At 43.1% G+C, this 13,505-nt stretch overlaps 1 protein-coding gene across 1 annotated transcript in view; it reads right to left on the reverse strand.

Moving 5' to 3' along the window:
• Positions 1–13,505, reverse strand: part of LOC137371504 (acid-sensing ion channel 5-like) — a 109,537-nt gene that overhangs the window by 66,291 nt on the left and 29,741 nt on the right. The window contains exon 4 of the mRNA XM_068034239.1: positions 4,729–4,845. Within this exon, the coding sequence (XP_067890340.1) occupies positions 4,729–4,845 (117 nt within the window). The remainder of the gene's footprint in view (positions 1–4,728; positions 4,846–13,505) is intronic.

Raw genomic sequence — 13,505 nt, forward strand, 5'->3', positions numbered from 1 at the left:
TTGATATCACGTGGAGTGTATCGATTTGACTGAAGTCTGGCATCTGTGATGCTGGGGACTTCAGGAGGAGGCCGAGATGGCTCCCCCATCATAGAGGATGGAGATATTTGTGGAGCCACCTCCTCCAGTTAGTTGTTTAATTGTCCACCACCATTCACGGCTGGATGTGGTAGGACTGCAGATCTTAGATCTGATTCGTTGGTTATGGGATCGCTTAGCTCTGTCTATTACATGCTGCTTACGCAGTTTGGCATGCAAGTAGTCCTCTGTTGTGGCTTCACCAGGTTGACACCTCATTTTGAGGTATGGCTGGTGCTGCTCCTGGTATGCCCTCCTGCACTCTTCATTGAACCAGGGTTGGTTTCCTGGCTTGATGGTAGTGGTAGAGTAGAGGATATGCCGGGCCATGAGGTTATAGATTGTGGTTGAGTACAATGCTGATGGCCCACAGTGCCTCATGGATCCCAGTTTTGCATTGCTGGATCTGTTCAAAATCTATCCCATTTAGCATAGTGATAGTGCCACACAACACACAATGGACGGTATCCTCAATGTGAAGGCGGCACTTCGTCTCCACAAGGACTGTGTCGTGGTCGCTCCTACCAATACAGTCATGGACAGATGCATCTGCGGCAGGCAGGTTGGAGAGGACGAGGTCAAGTATGTTTTTCCTTCTTGTTGGTTCCCTCACCACATGCCACAGACCCAGACTAGCAGCTATGTCCTTTAGGACTTGGCCAGCTCGGTCAGTAGTGGTGCTACCGAGCCACTCTTTGTGATGGACATGGAAGTCCCCCACCCAGAATACATTCTGCGCCCTTGCCACCCTCAGTGCTTCCTCCAAGTGGTGTTCAACATGGAGGAGTACTGACTCATCAGCTGAGGGAGGGTGGTAGGTGGTAATTAGCAGGAGGTTTCCTTGCCCATATTTGGCCTGATGCCATGAGACTTCATGTGGTCCGGAGTCGATGTTGAGGACTCTCAGGGCAACTCCCTCCCGACTGTATACCACTGTGCTGCCACCTCTGCTGGTTTTGTCCTGCCGGTGGGACAGGACATACCCAGGGATAGTGATGGCAGTGTCTGGGAGATTAATATTTATATATATATATATGTATACACTTACATATGTTGATTCCTGTTCCATGCTGAATTAGCTGATCTCACCTGCACAGTATGCTCTCATGCCCTAGCTGAATGCTACTATTCATCATCAAGCCTCACAATGAATAATGGCCACCTCATTGAGATAATGAAAGATGCTTGGTGCCTGTGAAATCATGGCCTGGAACTTCCACAAAATATGTGTCAAAAAAGGACATAATTCTGATCTTCGGCACAAAACGGTGAGGGAATTCAGGAGTAAGTGACTTAATCCCATGTATGTGCTACGCCTGGATTTGATGGAACTTCTGTACAGATTTAGTGACTACCTCTGATGTGTATTAACATAGCTCCTCCCCTCTATGTAACATGTCGATTCCGCCTGTTTCGCAAAATTTGAGTTGTGCCATTCACAATCCGTGCTGAAGTGTCACAGGACCTGAAACGACTGGAAACAGGCGGTATCATTGAGCAAATCAACTCATCCCCATGGATATCGATGCAAAAATGGAGAACTTCGTCTATGTGTTGACCTTAAGTCATTCAACAAGTAATCATTCTGGTCAAATACCCTTTTCCTATGATCCAAGAACTATCAGTATCATTTCATTACTCCACAGGCCTCACAAAGCTTGACATGCGACAGAGCTATCTTCAGATACCACTAGCGGAGTGAAGCCGACATCTCACAGCCTTTGTTACAACTAATGGCATGTTTCAGTACCACAGAATGCCCTGTGGATTAAGTTCAGCACCTAGTGCATTTCAGAAGATTGTCTCTTCAGTCTTGTCTGATGTCGAGGAGACGCTCAGCCTTCTCGATTACTTTGTTGCCTATGGAAGGGACAACGCGCAATACAATCAATGGTTATCCACGGTGGTCATTCGACTTGCACTATCCAATTTGACGCTCAAGAAGGACAAATGCACATTCGCACCGTCCGAGATTGACTTTCTTGGGTACAAAGTGACAACAGCTGGAGTAAAGCCTATGCACGACAATGCCAAAACCATTCATGTGGCTTCCCACCCATTCTAATGCAAAAGAGTTCGCATCATTCCTCGGCACGACCAACCTTTATCACAAATTTGTGCCCCAGTACACAGAGATCGCAGAGCCTCTTTGAAAGCTACTGCGCAAAGATACACAATGGGAAAGGACATTTGCACAGCAAACAGTGTTTGACATGTTAAAGGCGAAGATAGCATCTCTGCCAGTCCTCGCGCATTTCAACCCACATGTTGAAAACTTACGTCACAACAGATGCGTCAGGAAATGTGATAGGAGTCGTACTCTTGTGGTACATTGCAGGAAGTGAACGACTGATCACGTACACTTCCTACCTGTTGTTGGAAACTGAACGCAAATACTCCACTAGAGAGCGGGCAGCACTAGCCCGCATCTACACTTGTGAACATTGGCACACATATCTCTACATTAGGAAGTTGACCCTCCACACCGATCACCAAGCGCTGACTACATTGCTAGCCATGTCAGGATCTGATCATCGACCTCTATGCATCTACTTCATCGTCTTCACCAGTACAACTTTGAGGTCAAGTATTTTGCAGGTTCATGCAACCGAGTCGCTGACGTACTTAGACGCACTACTATCGCAGTCAGTGTTAGCGATAGTGATGACTTGCGACATCGAATACTACATAGTCATGGTGATTTCACATGCGACTCTGAATCTTCTGATACGAGAGGAGTTGCAGGCACAGTCGGAGGCAAACAACGTACTGCATAAAGCAAACCAGTACTAAAAACTGATTGGCCTCATGAATTGAGGAAGAACTGGCCCTGTACTATAGTGTTGGCATCATCGTCGTCAGTCCCTCAAAATGAGGATGATGTCTGCCAGGATTCATGATTTGTGTGTTCTCAGGCCAGGGTCCTGCTCTCCTTCTGCTTTCGCGCTTCTCCGCAGCAGAGTTTATGCAGTCAGTTTCCGACTGTTTTGTGGATTGTTGGATCAGGCATTGCCACAAGGCACGGTTAGCGGCAAGTCCCATGCACCGATGTCAACTTTTCCCCTTTTCAATGAGGCCTTCAAAGTGTCCTTCAAATGTTTTCACTGTCCTCTTTGAAATCGGGTGCCATCGTTAAGTTGTGAAACGAGGATCTGCGTCAGAAGCCGATTATTTGTCAATGGAAATCAGGGGAAAACTCTCTGCTGGTTGGAGTCATACCTAGCACAAAGGAAGATGGTTGTGGTTGTTGGAGGTCAATCATTTCAGTCCCAGGACATCACTGCAGAAGGTCCTCAAGGTAGTGTCCTAGGCCCAACCATCTTCAGCTGCTTCATCAATGACTTTCCCTCCCTCATAAGGTCAGAAATGGGGTCATTCATTGATGATTGCACAGTGTTCAATACCATTCGTAACTCTTCAGATTCTGAAGCAGTGCGTGCCTGCGTGCAACAAGACTTGGACAACATCCAGGATTGGGCTGATAAGTGGCAAGTAACATTTGTACCACACAAGTGCCAGGCAATGACCATCTCCAACAAGAGAGAATACAATCATCTCTGCTTGATGTTCAGTGGTATTGCCACCGCTGAATCCCTCACCATCAGCAAAATGGGGCTTACCATTGACAAGAAACTGGAGCAGCCATATAAATACTGTGGCTACAAGAGTAGGTCAAAGTCTTCTCCTGACTCCCCAATGCTTGTCCACCATCTACAAGGCACAAGTCAGGATTATGATGGAATACTCTCCACTTGCTTGTATGGGTGCAGCTCCAACAACACTCAAGAAGCACAACACCATCCAGGACAGAGCAGCCCCCTTGACGGGCACCCTATCCACTACTTTGAATATTCACTTCCTCTATCACTGACACACAATGATATCAGTGTGTTCCATGTGTAAGATACACTGCAGCAACTCACCAAGGCTCCTTCGACAGCAACTTCCAATCCCATAACCTCTACCATCTAGAAGGTCAAGAGGAGCAAATGCATGGGAACACCAGTTCCCCTCTAAGCCACACACTATCCTGACTTGGAACTATACTGTTGTTCCTTCACTGTCGTTGAGTCAAAAACCTGTAACTCGCTTCCTAACAGCCCTGTGGTGTATCTACACCATGTGGACTCCAGTGGTTCAAGAGGTTGGCTCACTTCCACCTCGTCAAGGGCAATTAGGAATGGGCAATAAATGCTGGCCTTGCCAGTGATGCCTGCATCCTATGAACATATATTTTAAAAAATGTGGCGCATAATCACAAGCAAAGGGCTGAATCGTTTATTTTGGTGTTCTAAATTCTATGTAATTTTACGTGAATATGATTCTTAGCGCAGTACATCACAATTTTTGAACAGTATCCTTACCACTCTGATATTAAGGTCATCATAATTCATGAATGCCATCAAATACATGTGGTATATAACAGAATGAATTCACATCACTGACTTAAATCTCATGTTATTTGAGTGACAATTTTTTTCCCTTTACAAAATATATATTCTGTATAATGAAGATAATGCTAGTAGTAAATACTTGGATGGGTATTGTGCGTTTAATTGTAATGTTTTTAATAAACTCCAAATGTTGAAATTTCTCACAATTTCCAAACCAAACAGCTTATTTTATTGCTTAGTATCATTAAAGTTTAACCTGTTCAATATCAAGCATCACGCTTAGTCCTCTTCCTGAAATGTTTGCTCTCCTTTGAGCATCATCATGGTTGAAAGTGTAACAATTGCCATATGCAGTAAAAACATGTTGAAAATCCTGGAAAGCAAATGCAGAAGTTAGTCAAATTAGGTATGCTAATTTTCTGCATTTTTTATACAAACTTCAAAGATACAAAAATGCATAAATGTACAGTGGCAATTAAAACATATATAGCAGGCAGCAATCACCATCAGATCACAGCAATAGCTGGCAGGAAATTTACTTGTGAAGACTGTTTAACATGCCAAAAAAATATTTTCAGTTGCTTTCATCCTTGACAGACTAACTTGTGATTTCAGTTTTAAAATTAATTGAACAAGGTAGTTTTTAAAAAATAATTTCTAAATATTGGACTCAATGACAGCAAACATCTGGAACTGTTTATTCGTTGGTCTGATCACTGAAGGTTAACCAGTTAATTGATTTATTTAATGTGATTGTAAAAGAAACGTACACTGTATAGGGATTCTCATAATAAACTGTAATTGCACTCTGTATAGTAACACAGGAATTGCTAGATGAAAAAAGACCAAGGTCGATCTCATTCATTATCTACCATCCTGGTAGTCGTATGGTATGACTGATCATAGCAATCAATCTCTATAAATTAGGCCTTGACAGACTCAGATGTGAGGTGAAGAAAACTCTGAGTGATAGAAAACTTTGGTAACCAAGAAAAATCATCAACCTGAAATCTCTTTCCACAGATACTGTCAGACCTGCTGAGTATTTCGACTATTTCCTGTTTTTAGTCCACCTGTTTCATGCAAGCATACTAAACTTACCTCATGTAATATTTCAAATTATTCATATGTTGTGTTGTACTTTGGGTTGTTTCATTTAACACATACAATAATATCCATCGTGAACTTTTCGAACAAAATTTCTTTAGTCCGGAAATTGTGTGATTTATTTCAGGGAATTCAGCAGTAATTCTGGCAGGGGGAAGAAAGCAGGGTGCAACTTGCACCAACGAGATTTCGACACCTCTGAAGTGCGCTGGAAATTCCAATCAAGAGTGGATTGGGTACTTCTGCTTCTCAGCCCCATCCATGTTTCAGCGGCAGTTTGGCAGCAGTTTAAGGGCCTTCCAGGGATTGTCTGGAATCGTGCCAAACAATCATGGTTTGGCTAGTAGCCTTAAATATATCTCTCAATCAGCAAAGCAAAGGAATCGATTGCTGATGCTTATGGAGATGGATGCTGTGGGAACAATTTTAAAACAAATTCTGCTGTCTTTCCATCTTCAGCCTTTGATTCTGAGAGTGTCAGGGTGCTGCCCCAAGTAGCCACTGCCTCCCCTGGTTGGGCACCCCTGTTGTACCATTACAGGTGTGGGTGCCTGCTCTAGCTTTTTATATTAACTTGTCCCTGAAATTTTGGCAAAGGAGCACCAGCAGGCCAAAGTGATAGGTGGAGGCTGTGTCCTGATGCTGCTATAGGTGTAAAGGCGCTGTGGAATTTGTACCTCCTATGTCTGCTGCAACTGCCATCTACATTATGACTGTTGAGTCTGTCTGCCAATTTCCTTCTTCCTCACTTTTCAGATTCTGACTTGGTTATTTTCTACTTTCTACCGTTCACCAATCATATCAGAGAACCCTTTCTTCCCAATTTATATTTTACCAATCATATTCCACCAAAATAAATTTCACCCAGTCACAAAATTTTCTCTCAGGGTAAGCGACCATGACAATTCCTCACCTAGTCATAAAAATAGCATTTCTCATATAACAAATACAAAAGCCCCGATTACATAGGAGCATTAGAAAAAGTCTATTCAGCCTCCTGAGCATGTTATGCCACTCAATTAGATTTTGTCTGATACGTACCTTGATACGTTTTACCTGCCTTTGATCCATATCCCCTGATACCCTTGCCTATTAAAAATCTGTCAACCTCAATCTTGAAAATTTCAATTGACCCAGTATCCACAACCTTTAAAGGTATTTGTTTAGCAAATGCAAATCCCTGGAACCAAGTGATAGCCCCCTCATTTACTGAGTTTAAGATGATTAGTCCGCCACTTAGTCTGTAGAGGGGACATTCCTCGGTAATGTGCAGCATTGTTTGTGTCTCTCCACAATTGCATAAGGGGTTTGTACAGAGACTCCAGCAGTGAAGGTTGGCTGCGCAGGGGCCCTGGCTTGTCCTGAACCTGTTTAGCAAGGACAACTCTCACTGTGGTAGTTCAAAGCCTGCCGTTCAACAGATAGGGTTTGTCACAGGAACTTGTTAGTGACTTCCCGTGTTTCCAATTCCTTGATCCATAGGATGTCTGCTCCTAGATCTTGCTCAGGAAGATTGCTCCATATGGGACGCAGAGATGGAAGGTGGGCAGTAGGTGGATTGAACATGTCATTATGGAGTGGTAAGTGAGGTGCAGCATGGATGGTTTCAACCAGCTTGTCGGTTTTCGGCAGTTGGCAGGTGTGTTGGGGGAGTGATGTTTACGAGGACTTGAAACCAGAGGGGGGGGGGTTGCTGAGCGGAGGGTTGCGGTTATGATGCGCATTGTTGCATTCAATTGAGTATCAACAAGATGTGTGTGTGATGACCTATGCCAGACAGGTATACAGTACTCTGCTGCTGAGTATGATAGGGCAAGTGCTGAGGTCCAGAGTGTTGTAGCAGCAGCGCCCAACGTAGATCCAGCAAGTTTCGTTCATACGTTGTTTCTTGCTTTGATTTTGCTGTTTTCTTCAGATGCTCTTGGAAGACAAAGTCCCATCCAGAGTCATTCCCAAATATGTTGGGTTGGAATCATGCTTTAGTCTCTGATCATCCATGTAGATACGCAATTCCTTTTTGGCACTGGCATTGTGGACATGGAATACATTGGATATGGTTTTAGAGGGATTCACTGTGAGACTCCATGTGCTGCAGTAATTTGTCAGCTTTGTAACGTCTTCATTCAGGATCTGGTCCAGGGTGCAGAAGGATGGAACTTGGATGGCACAATAGATGTCATCAGCATAGATGAACTTGTAAGACGTGGTTGTTGGCAGGTCATTTGTATATATTCTAAACAACGTTAGGGCTAGCACTGAGCCCTGTGATAGTCCATTGGCCAGTCTTCTCCGTGCACTTCTCCCTTGTCCAAGGTGGGCTCTAAATTGTCTGTTGCGAAGGAGTGTGTTAACAACGATCCCGAACCAGGTTAGAAGCACTCTGGACAGCTTTAGGAGCAGGCTACTGTATCATAGGCAGCTGTAAGATACAATAGCACTATGTCTGCCTTCAGACTCTTTTGGAAGCCATTTTCAATGTAGGTGGTGAGTACCAGAACATGATCACACGCTGCACCCCTTACAGATACCAGCTTGGTCAACATTAAGGATGGTCTCTACTTCTGGAGATATGCGTTGCAGGATAAGATGCCCAAAGATCTTAAAGCACGCAGAAAGTAGTGAAATCGGTCACTAGCTAGTCGCCAGTGTGATATCTTTTCTGGATTTTGGAATGGCAATGATTTTTGCCATATGCCACACCTTCGGGAGTGAGTTTGAGCTGATGATTCTTTTGTAGAACTGAGTCAGCCAGACATGAGCACGGGCGCCAAGTTGTTTCAAGAATTCTGGTGCAACGTTGTCATATCTCACTGCTTTGCCACATTTCAGGTCCCTTAATGCTTTCTCCAGTTCTGTGATCTTGAAGGCATGAGGACTGCCCTGTTTAAAGGCACTTTCAGATTCCCACTGCCCAATATCTGAAAAAATGTTTCAGTATTTGCCAGGGAGTCTGACAAGGTGTACATGACTTTAGAAGAAGAGGTCAAAGAGATAGCAGAGGCACTATTACATATATAGAAAAAAAATTTTGGGAGAGGGAATAGTACCAGAGAGCTAGTGGGACTAGGGGGATTGGGGGTGGGGATGAGTGAGGGTGTTAATGTGATTCCTATATTTAAAAAGAGAGATAGAATAAGTTCAGGGAACTATAGAGCAGTTAGCTTAATGTTGGTGGTAGGAAAGATAATGGGCCAGATTTTGCAGTCAGAGGCAAAGAAACATTCAATACACTGACAGTTGCCCACAGACATTTTGCAGGCTTTTGGATGACATCTTACTGCGATTGGGCATCTGATCCAGCACACCCTGTACAAGGGATTAGTGGCATGTGTGAGTGCGGCAAGCAACAGCGTGGCTCTTCAACCAATCAGATTGAAGAATCCTCACTGAGACTTGCAGGACTGAGTTTTAACAATCCCACCTACCCACAGTGCGGGAACATGGCAGCGTGACGGGAACCCTGAAATTTCAGCAGTGTGGCTGTCAGCGGCTTTTAACCTAGCTACTACATTTGTATCTGACTTCCCAGCTTCCTGACCAATTAGCATGAGCAGGCGTGATGACAAATTGCCTGAGTCTATTTCAGCTCAACTGCTTAAAGAGGCCCTGTGAGGATCAGACTTGTAGCATTGTAAAGGACTTTAGTTAGAACGAGAAGCTGGAGCCATAGAGACACAACGTAGGAAGGCAGCGCCATTCTTCAATGATGCCTCTCTGGAGACGATGCTGTGGGCTGCAAGGACCTGCAGAGAGATTCTGTTCACTGCTGACAGAAGGAACAAGCCTGTCTCAGAAAACAGAAAACTGAGAAAGTCAGCAGCAAGAGTATGGTGCCAAGCTCCTGGATACATTGCTGGAAGAAGTTTAATGAACTCATCAGTGCAGGAAAGTTGAGTGGCATGGCACATTCAAGTATATCCTCATGAGTAAATTACCCTAACCTCCCTCACTCTGTCTTCCTAAGCCTTCTCCAGCACGTCAACCTCATACCAAAACACCTTGCAGCTGCACTCATCTGTTCATCTCCTCACATTCCCATCTGACCATGCACCACTGACACTCACCCATATCTTAATGCAATGGCACACCTATTCTTCACAGTGGTCTTTCACAACTGTTGTCTTTCCATTCTCTCAGCACTTTCCATTTCTCAGACTCATAGGTCTCTTCTTTCCCTCCTTGCAGGAGAAGGGAGCACCGAGCACTAGGCAGAGAACCAGAGGTGGCCCTCCAGTCATCCCCAATTTGACAGCTGCAGAGTAGGAGGCACTGGAGCTAAGCTGAGTTTCAGCATGCCTGGCCATTCAAGATGGAGAGATGAGGGCGCTCCCAGCTACTAGTGACAGAATTAAAGCCACATGGCATACAGCACTCACTCATGTTGTCTAGATGTCAGCAGCCACTTAAAGATGATGTGCACAATGATGATTTAGCACCTTCTTAACTTGACACTTCTAGTTAGAAACATAAGAACATTGGAGCAAGAGTAGGCCATTCAGCTCATTGAACCTGCCCCATCATTCAATATGATCTTCCATTTCAATGCCTTTTTCCCATAATATCTTTTTTCTCTCATAGGTTCTACAAGTGTCCCACACGAAGGTGGTATAGGAGGATGGCAAAGACTCCTCGGGGGAGGTCACTCACTTTGAGGATGCACTGTCACAGGACTCACATCTACCATCCAGCAGCTTAAATGCACACACCTCAGTGGGATTGCCAAGACAGAAATTGGGTTATAAAACCAAAAAAGTGCTGGAAATACTCAGCAGGTCTGGCAGCATCTGTGGAGAGAGAAGCAAAGTTAATGTTTCAGGTCAGTGACCTTTCATCATAAGGAGTCCCTTATCCTGAGAGTGTGCCCCCGTGTTTTAGATTCCCAATCAGTGGAAATAATCTTTCAAGTGTCTACCTTATCCAACCCCTTTAGAATCTTATATGTTTCAATGAGATCACCTCTCTTTCTTCTAACTCCAGAGAATATAGGCCCAATTTACTTAGCCTCTCATCATAGGACAACCCACTCATCCCAGGGACCAGTCTATGGCAAAATACCCTTCAAGGGAGACGAAAACTGTCTACAATACTCCAAATGCAGTCTCACCAAGGCTCTATACAATTGCAGCAAAATTTCTTTACTCCTGTTCGCAAATCCTCTTGCAATGAAGGCCAACTTACCATTTGCCTTCCTAACTGCTTGCTACACCTGCACAGTAGCTTTTGGTGACTTACGAACAAGGACACCCAGGTCACTTTGGACATTAACACTTCCCAATGTCTCACCATTTTTCCTACCAAAGTGGATAACTTCACACTTTTCCGCATTATATTCCATCTGCCATGTGCTTACCCACTCACTTAGCCTGTCTATATCCCCTTGAAGCCTCTTTGCATCCTCTTCACAACTCTCATTCCCATCTAGTTTTGTATCATCAGCAAACTTGAGAAATATCATATTTGGTCTTCACATCCAAATAATTGATACAGATTGTGAATAGCTAGGGCTCAAGCACTGATGCTTGTGGTACCCCACTAGTCACAGTCTGCCAATCAGAGAATGACCCATTTATTCCTTCTCTCTGTTTTCTATCCATTGACCAATTCTCAATGCATGCCATAATATTACCCCCAAACCCATGTGCTCTAATTTTGTTTATTAACCTCTTGTTTCTTATTGAAAGCCTTCTGAAAATCCCAATACACCACATCCAATGGTTCCCCCTTATTTTTTCTGCTAGTTACATCCTCAAAAAACCAAAACAGATTTTTCAAACATGCTTTCCCTTTCTTGCTTTCCCTTTCTGCCCAATCCTACCATTATTTTCTAAGTGTCCAGTTATCACATGCTTTACTGTAGATTTGAGCATTTTCCCTACTACTGATGTCAGGCTAAAAGATCTGTAGTTCTCCATTTTCTCTCTCCCTTCTTTCTTAAATGCCACCTTCCAATCTGCAGGAACTGCTCCAGAATCTATAGAGTTTTGGAAGATGATCACCAATGTATCCACTACCTCTACAGCCATCTCTTTCAACCCTCTGGGATGTAGATCATCAGGTCCAGGGGATTTATCAACTTTCAGTCCCATTAATTTCTCCAGTACTACTTTTTTACTAGTACTAATTTCTTTCAGTTCCTCATTTTTGCTAATTGTCTTGGCTCTCGTATTTCTGGGAGGTTTTTGTATCTTCCCGTGTGAAGACAGACACAAAGTATTTGTTTAGTTTCTCTGCCATTTGCTTATCCCTCATTATAAATTCCCCTGTCTCTGCCTATAATGGGCCCACCTTTGTCTTCGCTAATCTTTTCCTTTTTCCATACCTATAGAAGCTTTTACAATCCGTTTTTATGTTTCTCGCTAGTTTACTTTCAAATTCTATTTTCTCTTTCTTTATGAGTTTCTTGGACCTCCTTTGGTGAATTCTAAATAGCTCACAATCCTCAGGCTTACTAATTTGTTGGCAACTTTATAAGCCTCTTCCTTTGATCGAATGAAATCTTTAACTTCTCTTGTTAGCCATGGTTGGATCACCTTTCCTGCTGGGTTTTTGTAACTCAAAGGAAGGTAAATTTGTTGTAAACCAGGTATTAATTCTTTAAATGTTAGCCATTTCCTGTCTACCATCATACCTATTAATGTAGTTTCCCAATCTACTACAGCCAACTTAATGTAAAATTCTATCACATTATGGTCACTCTTCCCTAGAGGCTCCTTTACTTAATTAAAGATTGTTAATTAGCCTTTTCTCACTGCACAATACTAGATCTAAAATAGACCATTCTCTAGTTGGTTCCTCCACATACTGTTTTGGAAAACCAACTTGTATTCCAGGAATTCATCCTCCACAACATTAGTGCTAATTATATTATCCAGTCTATACATGGATTGAAGTCCCCTGTAATTACTGTATTACCTTGTTACATGCTCTTCTACTTTCCTGATTTAAACCATACTCTACATTATCACTACTGTTTGGTGGCCTATAAACAATTCCTACCAATGTTTGCTGTCCTTTTCTGTTTCTTAGTTTTAGCCAACTGATTCTACATCTTAATCCTTCAATCTAAGCTCCTCTCTCACTAATGTACTGATCTCATCCTTTATTGACAGTGCTACCCCACCTCCTTTTCCTTTTTGCCTATCCTTCCTAAATGCCAAATACCCTGGAACATTCAGTTCCCAGCCTTGCTCACCTTGCAGCCATGTCTCTATAATGGCCATTAGATCATACCTGTTTATTTCTATTTATGCGTCAATTCATCTACCATTTGTGAATGCTTTGTGCATTCAGATGGAGTGTAATTCTGTCTTTTTATTATTTTCACAAGATCTAGCCTTTTCTGCTGGTTCACTCTTAGGTGTGTATGCCACACTCAGATTTTCAATACCCTTACTGCTACCTTGCTCTCTTGCCTTTTCCTCTTTCTTTAAATTATAACATCTTCCCTCACATGATCCCTTGCTCCCACTATTTTAATCAGAAGAGCTTGTCTTTGTCTACCTTATCTAAACCTGTCAGAATCTTGTACACCTCTATCAAATCTCCCCTCAATCACCTAACCTTGTAGCTAAAATCCTTCATCCCTAAAATCATTCTGGCAAATCTCCTTTGCACCCTCTCAAGGACCCTCACTTCCTTCGTAAAGTGAGGTGAACAGAACTGGGTGGAATAGTCTAGTTGTGGACTAACCAGGGTTTTATTAAAGTTCTGCATAGTGTCCCTGCTTTTGTACTCAATACCTCTATTTATGAAGCCGAAGATCCCATATGCTTTGCTACCTACCCTCTCAATATGTCCTGCCACCTTTAAAGATCTATGCACATGAATCCCCAAGTCTCTCTATCCCTGTTAATTCTTTGGAACTGTACCATTTAGTCTATATTGCCTCTTCCTATCCCTTTTGCCAAAATTCATCACCTCACATTT

Source organism: Heterodontus francisci, chromosome 1 (assembly GCF_036365525.1).
Source record: "Heterodontus francisci isolate sHetFra1 chromosome 1, sHetFra1.hap1, whole genome shotgun sequence".
Lineage (NCBI taxonomy): Eukaryota > Metazoa > Chordata > Chondrichthyes > Heterodontiformes > Heterodontidae > Heterodontus > Heterodontus francisci.